The sequence below is a fragment of the Pseudophryne corroboree genome, chromosome 7 (genome assembly GCF_028390025.1).
Source record: "Pseudophryne corroboree isolate aPseCor3 chromosome 7, aPseCor3.hap2, whole genome shotgun sequence".
NCBI classification, from domain to species: Eukaryota; Metazoa; Chordata; class Amphibia; order Anura; family Myobatrachidae; genus Pseudophryne; species Pseudophryne corroboree.
In genome coordinates this window covers 425,002,027-425,026,890 of record NC_086450.1, presented here as the reverse complement: position 1 = coordinate 425,026,890, position 24,864 = coordinate 425,002,027, and the positions used below count along the sequence as shown (strand labels likewise).

Here is a 24,864-nt window from a genome sequence, read left to right as displayed (position 1 = left end):
CTGTGGGCTACTGAAAATGGTTTAGAGAGAAAACCTGACATTCACCCATGCCCTGGTGATCTAGTGGGATCACCTGTACTGCCACAGTGTCCACCACTAGCGCGCGCGGCCCACCTCCCACTGACCGCGCCGGATCGCGATAACGACCGGGTCCCGCAAGCGGGACCCACTCACCACCTCCCGAAGAGCGGCCACGCGATCCCGGAGAGCCCCCGTCGTGTGTGCCTGACGTGAAGAAAACCGGAGCCTTCTGCTGTAGTTACCCGGCAACCAGGGCTCGGGAGTGTACAGCGCCGCTGGGGAGAGCTGGAGCTGCAGCAGTGAATGTCTTCTGACATTTACCACCGCTGCTGCCCTTGTAGTCTTCACTTTTTTCCTCAAAAAAAGCTCTTCTTATGGCTGCCTGGAGCAGCCCCTCTGTTATGTGCCTGCTTACTGTAGCACCAACTACAAAACTGAGCTCCTGTGCTGGGAGGCGGGGTTCTAGAGGAGGCGGCGCTGTGCATTCTGGGAACAGTCAAAGCTTTTGAGCCTGTTGGTGCCTCGGATCAAGATCCTACTCTACACCCCTATGTCTTTCCTTGTGGAGCCCAGTGTACCCCGCAGCAGAAAAACGCAGGCAGGACCGCTTTCTGGGTGTGCACTAGTCAGTCACTGCAGCTGGAGAGGCCCAGACGTCTTAGGAAGGCTGCTCTGTCCGACACTGCATACGGTTCTCAGAGGTCCAATGGTCTGACCTATGTCTGCCTGATATTTCTGCGAGAGCAGCGAATGTGAGACACCGGCAGAGGGCGTCTCTATGCACCAGATGGCCACTGAATCATTTGCATAATTTCGCAAGTCCACTGAGAACGAGATCAAAGCTGCGCATGTGAAAAATGAAAAACAAACCTAGTTTTGTTACTTGACTTTCAAGTTTATTTACACAGAACTGATCCTCTATTATAATTCACAGAATTTATCATCACACACAAAAATATTAAAGTGCACCGGTCACTCACTCACAGTGGGAGCAGCCATTTTGTGGTAAGCGACTTACTTTGGGCATATTAGAGGTCCGCTTTAAAGTGGAAGAAAGGAAAGACACAAAAATACTGTACATATGAGGTAACTTCTCACAAAGGTCCTAAAATAATGTGGAGCCAGCACAACAATAAACCAGGCTCCCTAACTTTGCGTTGTGTCATGACTGAGTGTTGCCGGACTTATGCAAGGTAAGTGTGCAGTCAGTGGCAATGTTATATGAGGGTTACAGCACCAAAATGTCCACTTGCGTTGCACCAGGCATGATGTGTATAAGTGTATTTGTATATCGGTAAAGTGAACTTGGATATGGTGTTGATATGATGGTGGCTACCTATCAGTAAAATGTAGGGAACACAGTATCTCCCTACTGTTAAATATATATCTATATTAGTAGTCAGTTAGGGGTCTGATGGCCATATAAAGTCATGAAGATGTGGGCATTTATAGAGGTAATGGTGCAGAGATGTTACTTGTAATAACCTCCATTTTAAAATAGGACACATTAGTGAAAACATCAATAAGCACCAAGGGGGAGATGTATCAAAGCTTGGAGAGAGCTAAAGCGGAGATAAATTACCAACCAATCAGCTCCTAGCTGCCATGTTACAGGTTGTGGGGTCTATTCATGAAGCAGTGAAACGCGTGGAGAAGTGTGCCACTGGGGAAGTTGCCAATGGCAACCAATCAGCTGCACTCTATAACTGTTACCTCAACACTGATTGGTTGCCATAGGCAACTTCTCCACTCTTTTCACTGCTTCATGAATAGACTGCTGTGTTTGAAAAATGACAGGAGCTGATTGGTTGGTACTTTATCTCTCTCCGCTTTGTCTCTCTCCAAGCTGTGATGCATTTTCCCCCAAGTATTACAGATTTTAAACTCGTTCCTTCTTATTAATGCCATCTGGGTATTTTATATAAGTGTGTTTGCCCATCTCCACAGTGGAGGCGGCCATCTTATAGGCATAAACAATATTTATAACATAGCAGGCTATCATTTACTAGGAACATGAGGAAGATTTATAAAACTTCCTAAAAAGGAAAAGCCAATTGCATCCAATCAGATTCTAGATATCATTAATAATTACGTCATAGAAAATGATTGTTAGAATCTGATTGGTTGGCTGGGAACCCATCGAATTCAATAGATGTTACCAGTTGTTTGACACTGAAGAAAAAGAGCTTTGTGTCCAGAAAGTTGGCAATACCTTTAGAGTATCATTTACTTATATTGTTGTGACAAAATGGGCCGGACATTTGTGTTCCTGTATCCGGGTCGGCAACACTTTGGTCGACACTCATTAGGTCGACCACTATTGGTCGACAAGCATTAGGTCGACATGAGTTTTTCACTTTTTTAAAAACTTTTTTTACTTTTTCATACTTTGGGCGGGATGTATTAAGATAAATCGCCGCCCCTCGCCACGCATCGCAGCGATGTTGATTGCATATGTACTAACATATGCAATCAATATCGCAATGCGGTGATGGAGGCCCCCTGCGATACCTGTGAGGTGGTCTGTGGGGGGTCTCCGTCACCTCCCACCTCCCAGGGGTCTCCACACTTCTCCCACGTCGGGAAGCAGCAGCAGGCTGCTCCCTGCTCCTCCTCCTCCCCCCTGCACCCGGAAGGACCTCCGGCTGCGTTGCTAGGGGGAGGAGACTACCTTCCGGGACCAGGGCAGCCTGGAGGAAGGTATGCCGGGGTGAGGGGGGTCGGCGTCTGCGGCGGGGACGGCAGGTTGCGGTGGTTGGCAATAAGAAGCCCATAGGCTTCTATAGGGAATCGCCATCCAGAGATGGCGATACCCTGGACGGCGAAAAACTGGCGGTGGGGTCTTAGTACATTTGAAAATGCGGTAAAAACCCCCGAAAACGGGGGTTTTACCGCATTTTTACTTTAGTACATCCCACCCTTTATGATCCACGTGGACTACGATTGGGGATAGTAACCTGTGCCGTGCACTGCAGTAGCGGACGGAGGCACCTTGCCCAAAGCATGGCGAGCAAAGCGAGCTATGCGAGGGGACATGGTGCACTAATAGGAGTTCCCGGTCACTTTATGAAGAAGACGACACCAATTTTTTTTCTTTTTAAACTCATGTCAACCTAATGACCGTGTCGACCTATTTCAGGTGTCGACCTAGTCACTGTCTACCAATAGTGGTCGGCCTGACGACTGTCGAGACCTAGTTACTGTAGACCCAACGATCCACACCCTTTGTTCCACTGGCTAAGGAACTAAAGTCTATTACAGTGAGCTGGAATACACAGTGTACTTTCCAACTGTACCAGTGTGAAGAATAATATCACAGTTCTATATCGTTATCACAGTATTCAGATAAAATAGAATTAATATTTTCACTACAGTAACTTCTAAAAATGGTTTCATACTGGTTTGTTGAACTGGTATGAAAATTTGAGCTAAATTCTTGAACTTTAGATAACTTTAGACTTAGCGCCAAATTAAAGCAAGGTTAACGGGTTTGACTAAATCAGACTATATCAGTTTTTAACGCCTCCACATGCAATGATTAACTGGAACTTGGAACACTGTTACTTTCGCCATTTGAAATAAAAACAAGTTAAATACTATAAAACTTTAAACTCGTCAGACAGAAAAGGCAACATTTCACCGTTTAACGTCTTTTAACCTCTGAATAATTTACATAATTATAGCATCTCTATTCGGTACTAGATTATATACATACAGTAATATGCATAAAACCACATCACATGTTATATGAAGAACTGGCAGAGTATTTAATTAGATGCACTAATGTTTTGGCCGATAAAAAGGGCGATTTTTTACCGATGGTCATTAACCCAAAAACACATGGGATCCAGAATAAGTATCCGGACCCATGTGTTATCGCGGAAAAAAGGGTCTCTTATCAGGGATTATGTTTCGGGTGCCTGGGGCACCTGAAGCATAATGGCGGGGATTGGGGCTAATTGAATAGCCCTGCCGAATCCATTAGCTGTGGTAAATTACCAAGCTAATTGGATACCAGCCCTAGTCCCTAAATGTATTTTGCAGTATTTCAATAAATAAATAAAATGTGTAAAAAATAAAAATTCTACATCTTCTTAGGCAGCACCATAGCCCGACATTTAAAAAAATAAAAAGTCCTGCCTTCTTTTGACTCTTTCACAGTTTTTAAACCATGGAGAAATATGTCAAGCAGCGAAAAGAATGGAGAAGTGGGCCAGTGGAGAAGTTGCCCATAGCAACAATGCATTTTATCAATACTACCTCAAAGTTGATTGGTTGCTATGGGCAACTTCTCCACTAATTTTACTGCTTGATACAGCTTCCCCACATATTTGCTACTCTGCATGGGCGCCACGCACTAAGCTCAGTTATAGACTTGTTGCGACACAACAGAAAAAGGCACTGACATTGCAAATTTCACGTGAACATTAGTCCAGTCAGAACGAGGGACACTGTTCTGGTCTGTAAGTGGTTAAATATATCTAACAGATATTTACTGTATGCATAAACACTTGACTAAAACCATGAAGAACTTAAAAAATGTACAAAATGCTGCCTTTAGCTACTGTTATATTGAGTACTTTTTCTCTCTCTCAGCGGAGGCAGCCATTTTGTGGGCAGAACCAACATTCATGAGACTGTCATCTAATCAAATCACTTAGGGCAGAATGTACTACGCATGGCATCTGAAATGCGATACATATGGCCACTTAACAGGTATGGCACCGATATGTACCTAATTAGTATCCTAAAGGACAGCTTTCCCGATAAGAGTTATCCTTTCAGATCATGGCATTTTCTAAGTTTTGGTTGCATTTCTGACCTCAGTACATTCCACCCTTGGAGTCTGTACCTTATACTGTAAATAAATATTTGGCCTGGAGTGCATCGATGATGATACTATAGTACCTTATCAATTTATAGGCTGTGGTTTCATGAATATTGGTTCGGCCTACAGACTGCCTGAGTCCGCTGTGTAGGCTTATTGGTGACTGGTACTGTTTAACAATTAATGAAGAGAAAATCATCTGAGATTACATTGAGCATGTAAGGAAAATAAAATACTTATTCCCTCCCGTTTCCACATCTGGGGAAATGTTTTGGTACTGGGTGGTCTAAACGTTTCCATCCCCAGTGGTACAATGGTTTATTATAATTCACTGTATTAGCCAATATATAATTATATATTGCTTTGTTCTGATTGGTTAATCTTTGAGCTCTGACTGACAGGTCTCCCTGCATCCTGTGACCAGCTGAGACAGTCTGCTATTCAGTATTCCCTTCCAATCATCACTCCAGGACTGCAGCCTCCTGGACGGTGGGGTCACTAGCAGATGGCGGTTGTGGCATGCTGTGAAGAGGATATGTTCCCAGCTGGGGTTCGGTTCTGCCCCTGTGGGAAGAGGCGGAAGACTGAGGATAAATACATGAGCTCTACAAAGTATATACACTATAGACCCAACATGACACAAGCTCCTACATAACAGTTCAATTTGTATTTAAGGTGGCACATCTACTGAAGGTGAATGCTGAACAGTGTCATCGCCATTACCAGTAATATCTGTCCGGTCGTCAATCAGAAGATCCGCAGAAACCACAGTCTTATCTCTGGTTAGTATAATCTGCTCCAGAAACTCATGTCCAAAGTGCTTCTCCACCCAGGCATACTGTGCAAGAGAGAGACAACAGCATCAGGATAGTTGTGGCAGTATTTGTCTGGTAGGGAAAGAAGATGGAAGTGGGCCTTGGTATGGCAGTCCGTGTTCATAGCATTAATGCATAGGTGGGTAGCTTACATATTGGCAGCTATGTGCAGGATTACTGAATTACCAATTGGTATGAGTCAGGCGCTAAATTAGGGTTGGTTCACTATTCAGCAGCTGCCGAGAATAGGGTTAGTCACTCCTATATAAGAATAAACATAAAAACAAAAAGAAAGGCAGTGCTTAAAAATATTAAGAAATGGATTGTCTGTCAAGTTCATACAATTTAATAGATATAAATACACATATGTCTTAATAAACTGTTAAAAGGGAATTTATGAGAAAATTATGTTATATATTAAAAAGCTCACCCAGATCCTCTGTACATGCAAATAAGCCAGTGAAATAGTGGAATAATGGAAATCAAAGCGGACGGTTCCTTCTCCTGTAGAACTGATGGCACAGTCCAATATGCATACATTTTGACTGTATAACACCCGCTGGAGGATAGTCCTAAAGGTAAGTAGGTCCAAATGGAGTCCTCACCATAGATATGGATGTCTTGAATATCACAGTCTATTTTGAGGCAAGTAGTAGGAGATCGTCCACATGAGATAGCTCTGTCCAATTCAGAGATCAAACCGGCATCTGTATACAATGGCGTCCTTTTGGAATTGGGTGAACACAAGCCCACCAATGCGTTTTGCTGCCAGGCCTTGCAGCGAAACGCGTTGGAGGGCTTGTGGTCACCCGATTCCAAAAGGACGCCATGTGGACGATCTCCTACTACTTGCCTCAAAATAGACTGTGATATTCAAGACATCCGTATCTATGGTGAGGACTCCATTTGGACCTACTTACCTTTAGGACTATCCTCCAGCGGGTGTTATACAGTCAAAATGTATGCATATTGGACTATGCCATCAGTTCTACAGGAGCAGGAACCGTCCGCTTTGATTTCCATTATTCCACTATTTCACTGGCTTATTTGCGTCTACAGAGGATCTGGGTGACCTTTTTAATATATAACATAATTTTCTCATAAATTCCTTTTTAACAGTTTCTTAAGACATATGTGTGTTTATATCTATTAAATTGTATGAACTTGACAGACAATCCATTTCTTAATATTTTTAAGCGCTGCCTTTCTTTTAGTTTTTATGTGCAGGATTACTGTGATTATTAGATTTTCTCTCCTGAAGTCTTGTATTAACCTATGATAAGTATGTTTTGCCCACTGGACAACCACCTAGGTACTATATCTGTGCTGTGGAGCTACTGCTCCACAACACACACAGAGGAAATTCCTGTCGGTGTCGTCCGTCATCTGCTAAAAGCTACATCTTACCCAAACGCGATCTTCAAGGCATCCTAAAGGGCCCTACACATTGGCCGATCCGCCGCCGAGCTGCCCGATGGTGGATACGGCCGACGGGCGACCCGGCGGTGGGGGGGGCAGTGACGGGGGGGGGGGGGTGAAGTTTCTTCACTCCCCCCGTTACCTGGTTCCGTAGCAGTGCAGGCAAATATGAAAGAGATCGTCCATATTGGCCTGCATGCACAGCCGACGGGGCACCAGCGATGAACGAGCGCGGGGCCGCACATCGTTCATCGCTGGAGCCTCCACACTCAAAGATATGAACGGTATCTCATTCATTAATGAACGAGATCGTTCATATCTTTGAGTGATGTCAGCCAGCGTGTAGGGCCTATTACAGTCTGGGTATTAAGTATATCCATGCTTGGTCACATGTGACTTAATTAGTACCACAATCAATTTGATTTAACCATCTGTGCTGAGCCATGTCTATCTTTAAAACCTGGACCATTAGGGTGGTTCCTTGAGGACCGCATTTGGGAACCTCTGTGTTATGGCATTTGTCCATCTGCCTTCTCATACCACAACACCAGCCCTCCTAGTGTGGGAAAGCTTAGACAGGACAGACAGAAGAGTCAGGCAAGGCTGGTTATCCCCAGAATCATAAGGCAGGAATGCAAGACCTAAGATCACTCAGGTAAGGGAAACAAGTACAAGAGTGATGATGAAGGACAGATATGTACTAAGACAAAAAAAGACAGACAGGCATGAACTACACTGGGGTAGGAAAGACACACATGAACAACACTGAGGAGTGCAGGCACCCATGAACAACCTTGAGGTAGGATAGACACACATGAACAACACTGAAGTAGGACAGACACACATGAATAACCCTGAGGTAGGACAGACACCCATGAACAACCATGAGGTAGGATAGACACACATGAACAACACTGAGGAGTGCAGGCACCCATGAACAACCTTGAGGTAGGATAGACACACATAAACAACACTGAGGTAGGACAGACACACATGAACAACAGTAAGGTTGGACAGACACACATGAACAACCTTGAGGTAGGATAGACACCCATGAACAACCCTGAGGTGGGACAGACACACATGAACAACAGTAAGGTTGGACAGACACACATGAAAAACATTAAGGTGGGACAGACACCCATGAACAACCCTGAAGTGAGACATACACTCATGAACAACTCTGAGGTAGGACAGACACACATGAACAACACTACGGTAGGACAGACACCCATGAACAACCCTGAGGTAGGACAGACACCCATGAACAACCCTGAGGTAGGATAGACACCCATGAACAACACTGAAGTAGGACAAACATACATGAAATACACTGAGGTAGGACAGACACCCCTGAACAACCCTGAGGTAGGACAGACACCCATGAACAACCCTGAGGTGGGAGAGACACACATGAACAACTATGAGGTGGGAAAAACACACATGAACAACTATGAGGTGGGAAAAACACACATGAACAACCCTGAGGTGGGACAGACACACATGAATAACACTGTGACAGGACAGACACACACACAAGCAGTAAAGACATATTTCGGACACATGAGGAAGACTAGACAAATGATGTGGCCGATGCAGTGTTGAATGCAAGTAAATAAAACATGCATTGTGTGCATGTTGCATATATTCTGTCCCACGCTGAGCTGTACGTATCTATGAGGGACATTTACTAAACAGTGATAAGAGCAGAGAAGTGAGCCAGTGGAGACGTTACCCATGGCAACCAATCAGCACTGAAGTAACATCTATAATTTGCATACTATAAAATGAAACAGAGCTGCCGATTGGTTAATGGGGCAACTTCTCCACTGGCTCACTTCTCCGCTTAGTAAATGTCCCCCTATGTAACTGCATCACACATAGTTGTGTACATTACATCTGGACTTGTGTTCAAGCGTGCATCTGCCTTACAGAAATGAGAGATCTGAAGCAACACAGATGCCTGATACCACTGAGCCGGCACAGAAAAATGAGCAGCAACTCACCAAGGGCATTTGATAAGTGGCAGGTATCCGGATGGAAGATAGACAGTAAAGAGATAGTCAATAGGTCGACACCAGGTGGTCGACAGTCAATAAGTCAACAGGGTCAAAAGATCGATATTGGTAAAATGACGACATTTATATGGTCGACATAGTCTTAAATCGACAGGGTGAAAAGGTCTACATGTACACACGGTCGACACAGAAAAGGACTGATTTTTCATGATTTTGAGGTTTATGGTTAGGGGGACGGTTAGGACTAGGCACTGGGAGAAGGTTTAGGATTGGGCTGTGTAAGGGGATGGTTAGGGTTAGGCACCAGAGGGAGGGTTAGATTTAGGGTTAGTTTGAGGATTAAAAAAAAAAAAATAGTGTCAACTTTTTTATGTGTTGACCATTTGCATTCAGCCTTTTGATCTTGTCGACCTAATCCAAGCCGACCATTTTACTGTTGACCTATTGACCCTGTATTGACCCCTATTGACTGTCGACCATCTCGTGTTGACAGATTGACTGTCTATTTATATACTGTTGATCTTTTTATCCACACCCAAATGGCAGAATGAGATGTTTGCATGCTACATGACATGGGCTAGGAGTCAGATACACTTTTATGTTTTCTAGCTCTGGATGCCCATGTTTAATCCATCACTGGACTACAAACAGAACTAAATCAATTTACCTTCTCGTATGGACAGTATTGGTATCGTTTTATAGGGCTGGTGCATATGAAGACATCAATGCTGTGAGAAAAACAGAGAGCAAAGTAAGAACTTCTCCTACTCCAAATGTGGTCACAGAAAAATAGTGAAACTTTCCAAAAATAATTGTTAGGATTAGGGTGACCAATCCCGAGATCAGGATCGGTGGGATCCTGGGTTTTAGGCCAAAAATCGTCTGGGAAGCTCCAATCCCGGGGATTTCGGGATCAGGTGGTCCTTTGTTTTTTTAATGCCAGGCAGCGTTGAGTGTCCTCAGGAGGCACAGATGCTGCCCGGCTCCCTCCTCCCGGCTCCGCCTGCGCAGCTTGACGTGAAGTCAGAGGTCGCGGTGCACAGCCAGCCGCTCGCCACCTGCTGCACAGACCTCACCGAACCGTAGGAAGTTACCCACCCGCTTTCCCAGGTACCATGGTGGTGAGTTACTGTATGTGCGCGGTGGAGGGCGTTGAAACAGGAAACAAACCAATCCCGGGTATCCCGGGAATCCCGAAATTGACCATTTTTCAATCCCGATACCCGGGATTGAAAAATGGCCCGTGATTTGCCACCCTAGTTAGGATTCCATCCCTTGTGGATTTTGCACACCATAATACTGACTGTACAAACTAAACATTACAGCAAACAAGTAAATTCTGCCTACGGGACTAATATATAGATAAAGCAGCCAAGATGAAACGTGTTGGCCCTTGCAACCTTACCCAGCTACTATGATACGTTATCTTGGTGTTTACAGCTCACTACTGGACTTTTAAGATCTTGGAATCTAAACAGTGGAATAGGACTTTTCCTCAGTAATCTTAGATAAGCTTTATTGTTTGTATTTAAATGTACAGACATGCATACAGGCAATGTATTTTATAATATACAGTATGTATTGTGAAACATACTACCCTATGGAGATGTGTACATTGTGGTATTCTCTCCTGGTAAAAGGTGGTAATTTTGAGTCAAGAAAAGGGAGCAGAGAGCATTCTGGGAGACAGTTATTGCACCGATATATCATTTCATATAGGGTACATTATTTACTGCTCTAGAACGCGCCTCTTAATCCCATTCAGTCATTCTGACAGAGGTCCGGATGGAAGATAGACAGTGAATAGACAGTCAATAGATCGACACCAGATGGTCGGCAGTCAGTAGGTCAACAGGGTAAAAAGTTTGATAGGGTCAAAATGTTGACAGTTAAATGGCTGCCATGGACTTAGGTCGACAGAGTCAAAAGGTCGACACATGAATTTTAATGATTTTTAGGGTTAGGGTTAGGCACTTGGGGGAGGGTTATGTATAGACTGCAGAAGGGGACAATTAGGGTAAGACACTAGGGGAAGGCTTAGTATTAGGCACAAGGGGGAGAGTCAGGCATATGCACTAGGGGGGAGAGATAGGGTTAGAGTTAAAATAACACAAAACAGGTGTCAACCTTTTTTGTGTTGACCATTTGACCCTGTCGACCTAAGTCCCTGTCAACCATTGAACTATTAACCTTTTGACCCTGTCAATCTTCTGACTGTCTAAAGGGCCCCATACACTACTGTACTACATGTCCGTCTGACATGTCGCAGGCGATCACCCCGGCAGCCTCCCGGGCGACAGGATCGCCCAAGATACATCAAATGCTGTCCTTTTGCATACGATATATCTTGGGCGATCCCAGCCATGCCTGCAGGATCCGACATATCACCAGTGCAGCACATTCAATCTGGAGGATCCGATCCGGTGCTCACGGGAACGTGCATCGGATCGGATCAGAAACACCTCCAATATGCCCGATTTCACCTGATATATCGGGCCGAATGCCCGAGAACGGAGGGAATTATCATTCTAGTGTATGGGGCCCTTAACATCTGATGTCAACCTAATGACTGTCTATCTAGACACTGTTGACCTTTTAACCCACACCCACACATTATTTCTCAAATAAAGGAGGGATCAGTTTAATAGTGGGATAAAATTAGCAGCTTTCATTTTACAATCTCCTTTATTGCTCTACCACCCACAGTGTTGTGTTATACTGTCCTTCAAATGGGTCTGGGACTCCAGGTCAACAACAAAAAGGTTGACACACCTTAGGTCGCCGCCAATTGGTCGACACACCTTAGGTCGACATGGACAAAAGGTCAACATGGACAAAAGGTCGACAGGAACAAGGTCGACATGGAAAAAGGTCGACATTAGTTTTTAATGGGGGGTTTTGTGTCGTTTTCTTCGTAGAATGACTGGGAACCCCAATTAGTGCACCGCGTCCGCTCGCCATGCTTCGGACATGGTGCCTTCGCTCCGCTCGGCACAGATTACCATTCCAATCGTAGTCCACGTGGATCGTTCAGTATGAAAAGGTTCCAAAAAAAAAATTGTGAAAAACTCATGTCGACCTTTTTCCATGTCGACCTTGTTCCTGTCGACCTTCTGTCCACGCCGACATTTTGTCCATGTCGACCTAAGGTGTGTCGACCAATTGGTGTCGACCTAAGGTGTGTCGACCTGGAGTCCTGATACCCTTCAAATACCATGGGCCTGATTCTGAGTCGGGAACAAAGTAAAAAAAAGAGCAGGAATTGGGCCTAATTCATGTTTGTATGTACTGCTGATGTCCATGCAACTGAGCAATTATCGGCAGACTGCGCACGTGCCGCGATTGTGGTAAGCACACACCAAGGTGCCTCCACGATGCCGCTCACAGTGAGGATTTCATCGAATTAATATTATCACGTTTTGGTAACAAGTAAACACTTATTCTCGGATTCAGGGAACAAGCGTGCACTGCAGCTTTCAGCGATGGAGGAGTAAAGTTCCTCATCCACAGCTGTACAACGGTCATTATAACGGTCTTAGGCGGACGAGGGTTAGGGTGTGTACACACGGTGAGATCCTTGCTATGCCCGATTTACACTTGCGATTTCCCTTGAACTCCCCGGAGCCCAGATAGCACAGATTTTGACTAACTTTTCTTGAGATATGGACTATGTGTGCTTACCATTTTAGCTTATGTGAGATTTTGGCTTATGTGAGATGTCATTGACATGTGAGATGAACTAGATAGTACACCGATCTAGCAAGGATTGACTTGCCTGCACTGTCTATCTTTTCTTGCAATGCCGACCTGGCGGGACCGCGCATCGGGAACGAATCGGGATCGCAAGGTGACTTTCACCTTGTGATCTGCACTAACTTTTCTTACGATTTTGACTATATAGTCAGAATCGTAAGAAAAATTATCACCGTGTGTACACACCCTTAGACTTCTGAGTAGTCAGTGATTGGTTCAATTGCTGTAACTGAGCAGACAGTTGATCTGCCCATGGCGGGTTAACCGCGGGAACCATAAGCGGTTGTACCGGCACAGGAGGTCCCATAGGGGGCGTTAGTCTAGTTACCAGCGTATTCAATAGCATGGAGAAGGTAGCCCAAGGTGGGTCATTTTGAACCTCCGTTGCTACGATCCCACTAGGGGGCAAGGAACCCCCAGAACCTGAATCCTCAGCTGCTATATTTTCCTCAAATGTGTCTGCAGCGTCACCACCACACAATGTGGGATCAGCCCCAGCACCAATGCCCCTTGTAGCTGACATATTCGAAAGCTCAATGCAAGGCAACCCAGTACAATATCAGCAGCACAGTACCTGTCGAGAACCCCCTGTGCAATGTAACAGCACAAACAGGGAATTCAAGAGGTATATTGTGACTAAAAATCACAGAGAAAAAATAGGATTTTAATACCTACCGGTAAATCCTTTTCTCTTAGTCCGTAGAGGATGCTGGGGATGCTTCAAGAACCATGGGGTATAGACGGGATCCACAGGAGACATGGGCACACTATAAGACTTTGAATGGGTGTGAACTGGCTCCTCCCTCTATGCCCCTCCTCCAGACTCCAGTTATAGGAAGTGTGCCCAGGGAGATGGACATTTCGAGGAAAAGAATTTATTTAATTATTTTAAACTAAGGTGAGATACATACCAGCTCACACCTCAAACACGCCGTACAACATGGCATTCAACAACAACGCATGCAACGGCATGACCAACAACAGTCACAGACTGACTGAACTCAACATAACATGAGCGTAACAATAACCAAACTGCAGATACAGCCCGCACTGGGACGGGCGCCCAGCATCCTCTACGGACTAAGAGAAAAGGATTTACTGGTAGGTATTAAAATCCTATTTTCTCATACGTCCTAGAGGATGCTGGGGATGCTTCAAGAACCATGGGGTTTATAACAAAGCTCTAGAACGGGCGGGAGAGTGCGGATGACTCTGCAGCACCGATTGACCAAACAAGAGGTCCTCCTCAGCCAGGGTATCAAACTTTTAAAAGGTGTTTGAACAAAGGTGTTTGAACCCGACCAAGTAGCAGCTCGGCAAAGTTGTAACGCCGAGACTCCCCGGGCAGTCGCCCAGGATGAGCCCACCTTTCTGGTAGAATGGGCTTTCACCGATTTCGGTAACGGCAATCCTGCCGTAGAATGAGCCTGCTGAATCGTATTACAAATCCAGTGCGCAATAGTCTGCTTAGAAGCAGGAGCCTCTGTTTTCCTAATCTGCGCCGTTCTGGCGACATAGATCTTCAAAGCTCTGACCACATTGAGAGACTTTGACTCCGCCAAGGCGTCAGTAGCCACTGGCACCACAATTGGCTGGTTCACATGAAATGATGAAACCACTTTTGGCAGAAATTGCTGACGAGTTCCCAACTCCGCTCTATCAGCATGGAAAATCAAATATGGGCTTTTGTGAGACAAAGTCGCCAACTCAGACACTTGCAGACGCCAAGGCGAACAACATGACCACTTTCAAAGTAAGGAATTTTAACTCAACCTTGCGCAAAGGTTCAAACCAATGTGATTGCAAGAATTGCAACACCACGGGGGTAATTCCAAGTTGATCGCAGCAGGATTTTTGTTAGCAATTGGGCAAAACCATGTGCACTGCAGGGGAGGCAGATATAACACGTGCAGAGAGAGTTAGATTTGGGTGGGGTGTGTTCAATCTGCAATCTAATTTGCAGTGTAAAAATAAAGCAGCCAGTATTTACCCTGCACAGAAACAATATAACCCACCCAAATCTAACTCTCTCTGCACATGTTATATCTGCCTCCCCTGCAGGGCACATGGTTTTGCCCAATTGCTATCAAAAATCCTGCTGCAATCAACTTGGAATTACCCCCCACATTAAGGTGCCACTGGGGGCACAAAAGGAGGTTGGATGTGCAGCATGCCTTTTACGAAGGTGTGAACTTCTGGAAGGGAGGCCAATTCTTTTTGAAAAAAGATCGACAAGGCCGAAATCTGTACTTTAATAGAGCCTAACTTTAGGCCCGCATCCACACCTGCTTGTAGGAAATGGAGCAAACGCCCCAGGTGAAATTCTTCCGTAGGAGCCTTCTTGGATTCACACCAAGACACATATTTTCTCCAAATACGGTGGTAATGCTTTGCCGTTACTTATTTTCTAGCCTGAAGAAGTGTAGGAATGACTTCACTGGGAATACCCTTTCGGGCTAGGATTTGGCGTTCAACCGCCACACCGTCAAACGCAGCCACGGTAAGTCCTGATACACGCACGGTCTTTGTTGTAACAGGTCCTCCCAAAGAGGAAGAGGCCAGGTATCTTCTATGAGCAACTCCTGAAGATCTGGATACCAGGACCTTTTTGGCCAATCCGGAACAATGAGGATCGCCTGAACCCTTGTTCTTCTTATAATTTTTATCACCTTTGGAATGAGTGGAAGTGGAGGGAACACATAGACTGACTGAAACACCCACGGTGTCACAAGGGCATCCACCGCTATCGCTTGAGGGTCCCTTGACCTGGAACAATATCTCTGAAATTTCTTGTTGAGGCGGGACCCCATCATGTCCACTTGAGGAACTCCCCAACGACTTGTCACTTCTGCAAAGACCTCTTGATGAAGACCCCACTCTCCTGGATGGAGATCGTGTCTGCTGAGGAAGTCTGCTTCCCAGTTGTCCACTCCTGGAATGAAGACCACTGACAGAGCGCTGGCATGTCTTTCCGCCCAGCGAAGAACTTCATGGCCTCGGCCATTGCCGCTCTGCTCTTTGTTCCGCCTTGGCGGTTTATGTACGCCACTGCTGTCACGTTGTCTGACTGAATCAAGACCGGCAGACCTCGAAGAAGATGTTCTGCTTGCAGTATGCCGTTGTAGATGGCTCTTAATTCCAGAATGTTTATGTGTAGACAAGCTTCCTGGCTTGACCACTTTCCCTGAAAGTTTCTTCCCTGTGTGACTGCTCCCCAGCCTCGGAGGCTTGCATCTGTGGTCATCAGGATCCAATCTGAATCCCGAACCTGCGTCCCTCCAGAAGGTGAGAACTGTGCAGCCACCACAGAAGGGAAATTCTGGTCCTGGGAGATAGAATTATCTTCCGGTGCATGTCCAGGTGAGACCCGGACCACTGGTCCAGCAGGTTCCATTGAAACACCCTGGCATGGAACCTGCCATACGGAATAGCCTCATAGGCCGCCACCATCTTCCCCAGCAACCGAGTGCAGTGTAGAACTGACACCTTTGCCGGTTTCAGAATCTGTTTTACCATGTTTAATATTTCCAGAGCTTTTTCCACTGGAAGAAAAACTCTCTGCAATTCTGTATCCAGAATCATACCCAGGAACGACAGCTGTGTCGTTGGATCTAACTGTGATTTTGGCAAATTTAGGAGCCAACCGTGTTGTTGCAGAATCGTCAGTGAAAGGGCAACATTCTTCAACAATTGCTCCTTGGACCTCGCCTTTATGAGGAGATCGTCCAAGTACGGGATTATTGTGATTCCCTGCTTGCGCAGGAGAACCATCATTTCCGCCATTACTTTGGGGAAAATCCTCAGAGCCGTGGACAGACCAAACGGCAACGTCTGAAATTGGTAATGACAATCCTGCACAGCAAATCTCAGGTAAGCCTGATGTGGAGGATATATGGGGACATGTAAGTAGGCATCCTTTATGTCGACCGACACCATAAAATCCCCCTCCTCCAGACTGGAGATCACTGCTTGTAGAGACTCCATCTTGAACTTGAATTTTTTTAGAAAGAAATTGAGGGATTTTAGGTTGAGAATCGGTCTGACTGAGCCATCCGGCTTCGGGACCACGAACAAGCTTGAATAAAAACCTTCCCCCTGTTGAGACGGGGGTACCGTGACAATCACTTGATTGTGACACAACTTTAGTATCACAGCGCTTACTATCTCCCTTTCTGGAAGAGAAGCTGGCAAGGCCGATTTGAAAAATCGGTGAGGGGGCACGTCTTGAAACTCTAACTTGTACCCCTGGGTTACTATGTCTACTATCCAAGGATCCAGGTCCGAGTGCACCCAAACCTGACTGAAGAGTTTGAGATGCGCCCCCACTGGTGCGGACTCCCGCAAAGGAGCCCCAGCGTCATGCGGTGAATTTGGTAGAAGCCGAAGAGGACTTCTGCTCCTGGGAACTTTGAGGCGATTTCTTCTGAGGTGCAGGAACATAAGGTAAAAATGAAGACTTACCCGCGGTGGCCGTAGACACCAGGTCAGTGAGGCTGTCACCAAACAAGGCCTTACCGTTAAACGACTCCATCGCCTTCTTAGAGTCAGCATCAGCATTCCATTGATGAATCCACAATGCTCTCCTTGCTGAGACTGCCATGGCATTGGCCTTTGATCCCAAAAGGCCAATATCCCTTACAGCTTCTTTTAAATATGCTGCAGCGTCCCTGATGTGACCCAAAGTCAAAAGCACACTATCCCTGTCTAGGGAATCTACCTCAGATGACAAGTTATCTGACCGCTTTTCAATAGCGCTACTCACCCATGCCAAAGCAACGGCAGGCCTGAGTAGCGACCCTGTAGTGACATAAATGGATTTTAGGGTATTTTCCTGCTTATGATCCGCAGGATCCTTTAGGGCTGCCGTGTCAGGGGACGGAAGCGCAACCTTTTTGGATAGACGCGATAAAGCTTTGTCTACCGTGGGGATTGACTCCCACCTTTCCCTGTCCCCAGAGGGGAACGGATATGCCACTGGAATTCTTTTAGGAACATGTATCTTTTTGTCAGGATTTTCCCAAGCCTTTTCAAAAAGTGCGTTCAGTTCATGAGAAGGAGGAAACGTTACCTCAGGTTTCTTTCCTTTAAACATACAGACCCTAGTATCAGGAACAGCAGAGTCCTCAGTGATATGTAATACGTCTTTTATCACCACAATCATGTACTGAATACTCTTAGCCAGTTTTGGATGTAATCTGGCATCACTATAGTCGACACTGGAATCAGAATCCGTGTCGGTATCTGTATCTGCTATCTGGTTAAATGCACATTTCTGTGAGGTATCTGTATCTGCTATCTGGTTAAATGCACATTTCTGTGACCCCGAAGGGGTCTGGGCCCGTGACAAAGCATCTTCCATGGATTTCCTCCATGTCTGGTTCTTAGACTCAGATTTATCAAATCTCTTAGTCAACTTAGTCACATTTGCGTTTAAAACACTCAACATATTCACCCAATCATCTGTCGGCGGTGCCGACACGGTCACTCTCACAGTATTTTCTGTCCCCACTCCAGCCTCCTCCTGGGAAGAGCATTCAGCCTCAGACATGTCGACACACACGTACCGACACCCACAACCACACTGGGGCTATAGGAGACAGACCCACAATAAAGCCTGCAAGAGAGACACAGAGAAAGTTCTGCCAGCTCACACTCAGCGCCTATCCCGGTACTGAGGCCAGTAAAATGACTGGCCAGACCTGTTAGCGCTTTATATATATATACAAATCAGCACCAAATTATTTGTGTGCCCCCCCCCCCCCGTATTGCACCCTGTTACTTGTACAGCAGTGTGGAGGACAGGGCCAGCGTCTCTGCAGCTTCTGAGGAGAGAAAATGGCGCTGGTCAGAGTTGTGTGGGCTAAGCCCCGCCCAATACATGGCGCGCTTCAGTCCCGCTCATAAATAAGTTTATACTGGCGGGGGTTCCTTAACTAGTGCCCGGGGCACTGTTATAACTCATGCCAGTCTGATTTGAGGTGTTCATGCTGCCCAGGGCGCCCCCCCCCCCCCCCCTGCACCCTTCAGTGCTGTGTTATGTGTGGGAGCATGGCGCGCAGCGCGGCTGCTGCGCGGTGCCTCTTCTGCCATCACTGAAGTCTTCTGATCTTCTCATACTCACCCGGCTTCTATCTTCTGGCTTTGTGAGGGGGGTGACGGCGCGGCTCCGGGAACAAGCAGCTAGGCGTACCGTAGTGATCGAACCCTCTGGAGCTAATGGTGTCGAGTAGCCTAAGAAGCAGAGCCCTTGAACTCTTAAGAAGTAGGTCTGCTTCTCTCCCCTCACTCTCAGGATGCAGGGAGCCTGTAGCCAGCAGGTCTCCCTGAAAATAACAAACCTAATAAAGTATTTTTCAGAGAAACTCTGGAGAGCTCCTCAGTGTGCAAACAGTCTCACTGGGCACAGAATCTAACTGGAGTCTGGAGGAGGGGCATAGAGGGAGGAGCCAGTTCACACCCATTCAAAGTCTTATAGTGTGCCCATGTCTCCTGCGGATCCCGTCTATACCCCATGGTTCTTGAAGCATCCCCAGCATCCTCTAGGACGTATGAGAAATACACACTGAGTATATCTTGTGAAATACCTATATTAAATGATAACTCTGACGCACTTAGCCACCTCAGGTTATAGAATATAGGGATAGCAATCTGAGTGAGATACACAAAATGGAGGTCACACAGCAGCTATATGCACACACACATAGTCACATTGTACAATGCAGAAATTCTGACATGCAATAACACTGCACTGGACTAGCAATACAGAGTAGTACTAAGTATAGCTATACACTCAATAGATATAACAATGCACAGTAAAGACTGGATGTATATCACAACCCTGACTAAATGCACTCTTCTTAACTAACACTGTCAGCAGACATCTAGAATACTTAAGTGTCCTGTAAAATGCACAGCGCTGACATGCAGGCGGCTTTACAGAGGAGAATTTGTCCAAACAGTCCCAGGATCAGCTCAGCTTGTCCTAATAGCACCCAAACGCTGACAGTGAGTGAGGGAGAGAGATGCAGCTCCAGGGCGGGAACATTTACTCGAAATGGCGCCCTGGGGCTGGGGGAGGGGCTACAGGTCAAAGGCTTATCCCCCTGCTGGACTTCACCACCGGGTGCTGTGGGCAATATAATAAATGTTTTTTTTTATCAAAACTGACCTGTGCCCTTGCCCTGGTGGTCTAGTGGGGTCCCTGTACTACCACAGTGTCCAGGCCAGCGCGCGCGGGCCGCCTCCCACCGGCCGCGCGGGATCGCGATTTCCAGCGGGTCCCGTCTGGGGAACCCACTTACTTCCTCCCTGATTGCGGCAACGCGATGCTGGAGAGCAGCGGTGGTGTAGGTGACTAACTTGAGAGAAACCGGAGCCTCCGCTGTAGATACCCGGCAACCAGGGCGCGGGAGTGTACAGCGCCGCTGGGGGAGGTGATGGAGCTGCAGCAGGAGATGTCTGACTGACATCTAACACTGACAGTGCCTCTGCTGCAGCCCTTGAAGTCTTCATTTTTCACTTTAAAAGCTCTTCTCAGGACTGCTGGAGCAGCCCCCCTGTTGTATGCCTGCACTGCATGGCACCAACTACAAAACTGAGCTCCTGTGCACGGAGGTGGGGTTATAGAGGAGGCGGCGCTATGCATTCTGGGAACAGTCAAAGCTACGGATCAAGATCCTACTCTACACCCCAATGTCATTCCCTGTGGAGCCCAGTGTACCCCGCAGCAGAAAAAAATGACAGTTAGGAGCTGATTGGCTGGTACTTTATCTCTGTTCAATTTATCTCCCTCCAAGTCTTAGTGCATAGACCCCATTGATACCTTCACAGGCATCATAGCACGTATCGTCACTTACATCCACCCCATGCTGGGGGCAAGAGATCCGTCTGCAATAGGCATCCCCTTAGCCCTATGTACCTTTCGAAACTCTGATTACAAGGACAGAACACTACCATGACGCGCCCATGAAACGGATATATGCACAAACATGAATGGAATGAAATCATTGTAATATAGAAAAGCAGATCCCAAACTAGACCAAGCTATGTATGCGCAGGGTTGTGTAATAACACACGTGTGCGTGTAGCACTAAACACGTTACCTCAGCTACTCCTGTACATGTGAGAAGGACTTACTTAGGCGAGTTGGACATTTCTTTCAGAGCCGCCACTGCACCTTCAATAGGGTCCAAATCTAAGAAGAAATTCCTGGATTCCCAGATACTGACGGCTTTCTCCTGAAGAAATAAGTGCTGACATATTACATATATTAGAGAATGTTGCGCATTGTAAGCCCCATACACACTAGACAAGACTCTGAAAAATCTCGGAAAAATCCGATCTGAGCGAGAGCTTTCACAATCTCGTCCAGCAGTTGTTCGCTCGTTGCAGGTAAAAACGCAGGAGTGGCTGGAGAAACGGGGGAGTGGCTGGCCGAACGCAGGGCGTGTTTGTGACGTCAAACCAGGAACAAAACGGACTGAGGTGATCGCAATCTAGGAGTAGGTCTGGAGCTACTCAGAAACTGCAAATAATTATTTAGTAGCAATTCTGATAATCTTTCGTTCGCAATTCTGCTAAGCTAAGATACACTCCCAGAGGGCGGCGGCCTAGCGTGTGCAATGCTGCTAAAAGCAGCTAGCTAGCGAACAACTCGGAATGAGGGCCAGTGTGTACACTAAATGTTGTTAACGATGCACGCTCCCTCACATCGTTAACGACCCCCTCCCTCGTCTAAACATGTACATGTGCAGCATGGCCGTTATTGCCACATGCAAAAGCAGACGCTACTTTCTCTACATGGCAAAACCTGGATTTGCATCGCAACACACCTTATCAAGGTGCAAACGTTCACCCTTTAGCTGGATCCGCTCCTAAGCAAACATGAGGCCCAATCATCATTGCTGCAGTCACGTTAAACATCCCTTCTAGCCGCCCCTAGTCGCGAGTACAGTAATATTGGTAGATAGCATTTTCATGGCAGGAAAATTTCATTTTATCGCATACTGTAGGTCTTGCAGTGAAGCGTAGTGGGCCTAATTTATGTTTGTACGCTACCGCCAATGTTCACGCAATGGAGTGATTATCGTCAGACTGCACATGTGCTGCGATTGCAAGGCGCCGCTGCGATCTCGCTCGCAATGAGGGTTTCTTGGAAAAGTGATTGACAGGAAGAGACCATTTGGAGATGTTAACAGGAAGTTTATGGAGAGTGGTTGCAAAAAAACACAGGCGTATCATGCCCGTTTTTTGGGAAGCGTGTATCTCGCCTCAGCTGTGAGCTCGTACGGACAAAAACATGGCACCTGCGTCGATACTTCCGTGACCAGTCTGCATAGCCACAGACCAACCCTTAGCTCCGATGTTGCGTGTAAGTCGCGAATTTGTACGCAGCTGCGAATGAGTATGCAATGGATCCGGCGGGCATGTTTTCAGTGCTGTGCGGCAGCTTCACTTGCTAATATTAGCAGCTCCGTAGCTTAGAAAATCACAGTTACATTTGCGTACAAACATGAATGAGGCCCAGTGTTTCTACAGATAGGTATTTCATATGACTAAATAAGTGTACATACCTTTAGGTGCTAGAGATGAGTTTTTTAATACAATACAAATCTATACACATATATCACTATCATATGTCTTTAGTTTTTAACATATTCTGAGTGTATTGTATACATTTTCAAGTGCACCGGAAAAGCATAAACGTTTAGAAACCGCCACACAAGTTAAACGCATTTAAAAAAAGACACATGTGCGATGTTCCATAATTGATTTTAGTCATCATTTCAGACTCTCCAGGTAGGTGTGGGAAACCTCTGATTTTTCAGGTAAATGCCCTATTTTGCATAATGCAGATTATGCAATTTCGCACAGCGCAAGCGCATAACAGACCACTCCCATTATTTATTGTTATTTATATAGCGCACAGATATTCCACAGTGCATTTCACAGAGAATATATTAAACCTAAAGGAACATAGGCCCTCATTCCGAGTTGTTCGCTAGCTAGCTGCTTTTAGCAGCATTGCACACGCTAAGCCGCCGCCCTCTGGGAGTGTATCTTAGCATAGCAGAATTGTGAACGAAAGATTAGCAGAATTGCGATTAGAAATTTCTTAGCAGTTTCTGAATAGCTCCAGACTTACTCAGCCATTGCGATCAGTTCAGTCAGTTTCTTTCCTGGTTTGACGTCACAAACACACCCAGCATTCGCCCAGACACTCCCCCGTTTCTCCAGCCACTCCCGCGTTTTTCCCAGAAACGCCAGCGTTTTTTCGCACACTCCCAGAAAACGGGCAGTTTCCGCCCAGAAACACCCACTTCCTGTCAATCACACTACGATCACCAGAACGATGAAAAATCCTCGTAATGCCGTGAGTAAAATACCTAACTTTTGTGTAAAATAACTAAGCGCATGCGCTCTGCGAACCTTGCGCATGCGCAGTAAGCGACTAATCGCAATATAGCGAAAATCGGCAACGAGCGAACAACTTGGAATGAGGGCCATAAAGTGGAGGAGTTGCTTCAAGCAACTTGGTTGCTATGGGCAACCTCTCTATTTTATCACTCTTGAAGGTTTGATCCGGCTCTACACGCGGATGAAAATCTGCAAATACTATTTTCCTGAGTAATTTAAACACGTCAGTCCTACAAATAATGACTTTTTTTACTTACGCAGAGTCCTGGCTTCAAATGACCGTACTGTTCTGATACCCAGAATCCTCGGCGATCTTCAAGCTCAATGTAAGGCTCTTTGGGGTATCGAGCCCTGTACTTCTTTAAGAAACCGCCCTCAAAATCCGCCAGCACCCCGTCCATATCCACCAATACCCGCAAGCGCCTGGCGGAGGGGGAGGAGCAGGACCTGCAGCTCTGGAGTCCAGCAGAGAGGGCGCCGCCCCTGCAGAGCAGCTTTTGTAGGGACATGTTGTCAGGAGAACTAGGCGTGCATTGTGCAGGACATATAGGCACAGCCCATGTGTTCATAGAGCATCAGCTCCACAGCTGTCACCAAGAAGGAGTCTACTATAATCATGTTTAATAGACGCTCTCACAGGGTCGCTGAGAATTATGCGTGTGCATTAGGACCCCAGCCAAGGTTCATAGTCATTTCCCTGCAGGGAGTTCCCTCTCTCGGCAGGCTTACCAATTCAGCTTCAGCCAGGTCCTCAAGGGCTGTGGGAAGGTCCCAGTCTGGACCGAGTAATCATTCTGTAAGGTCACTTGCAGCCCATAACCGGTCTATTCCATGTCACTGTGCAGGATGAACTCATGGAGCATATAGAGGAGCCCAGCAGTGGTGCAGTGTGAGCAGCTGTGCTGCAAGGAGTTGCTGTCCCAGGATAAATGCCCTGCTGTATCAGGATTACATAACAGTCTGATGCAGAGAATGCAGCATAGATCCCCCTCTGTCCTGCACTCACAGGAAGGGGCTCTGCAGTGCAGTGACAGGCTGCTCTCCTGTCCCTCTGCAGCTCAATATACACACACACAGCACAGAAGTGAGCAGCTGCAGTTCCTGTAGCCTGCCTTGTAGGGACAGCCTGCCTCCTCTTCTTAAAGAGACACGCACCCCTGCCTGTGTAACTGTTCTGCATAGCAACACTCCAGGGCAGCAGACTAGTGGTGACACAGGAACTACTGCTATGCTCATGGGAGACTGCTCACAGCGATGTAGGGAAAGGCTCAATAGTCTGTCATTCACAGCGCTGGAATGCCTGTACTATGGGTGTAATTCCAAGTTGATCGCAGCAGGATTTTTGATAGCAATTGGGCAAAACCATATGCAGTGCAGGGGAGGCAGACATAACATGTGCAGAAAGAGTTAGATTTGGGTGGGTTATTTTATTTCTGTGCAGGGTAAATACTGGCTGCTTTATTTTTACACTGCAAATTAGATTGCAGATTGAACACACCCCACACAAATCTAATTCTCTCTGCACATGTTAAATCTACCTCCCCTGCAGTGCACATGGTTTTGCCCAACTGCTAAAAAATTTCCTGCTGCAATC

At 46.3% G+C, this 24,864-nt stretch overlaps 1 protein-coding gene across 1 annotated transcript; it reads right to left on the bottom strand.

The window, feature by feature from the left end:
- Positions 1-895: 895 nt before the first annotated feature.
- NT5M (5',3'-nucleotidase, mitochondrial) lies at positions 896-24,417 on the bottom strand. Its single transcript, XM_063934834.1, has 5 exons — positions 23,528-24,417; positions 20,991-21,091; positions 9,769-9,829; positions 5,573-5,687; positions 896-5,413 (listed from the first exon to the last, which is right to left on the bottom strand). Exons 1-5 carry the CDS (start codon positions 23,837-23,839, stop codon positions 5,226-5,228), a joined length of 777 nt encoding a protein of 258 aa, XP_063790904.1. The 5' UTR covers positions 23,840-24,417; the 3' UTR covers positions 896-5,225.
- Between the last annotated feature and the right edge of the window lie 447 nt (positions 24,418-24,864).

What these genes read in the sequence shown, in the direction of transcription:
- NT5M (XM_063934834.1), bottom strand. Translation starts at nt 23,839, where the DNA reads ATGAACACATGGGCTGTGCCTATATGTCCTGCACAATGCACGCCTAGT. An exon ending in GAAATGTCCAACTCGCCTAA is followed by an intron (nt 9,830 to 20,990) that starts GTAAGTCCTTCT and finishes TTTTTCTCACAG; the next exon opens with CATTGATGTCTTCATATGCA. An exon ending in AATACTGTCCATACGAGAAG is followed by an intron (nt 5,688 to 9,768) that starts GTAAATTGATTT and finishes TCTCTTGCACAG; the next exon opens with TATGCCTGGGTGGAGAAGCA.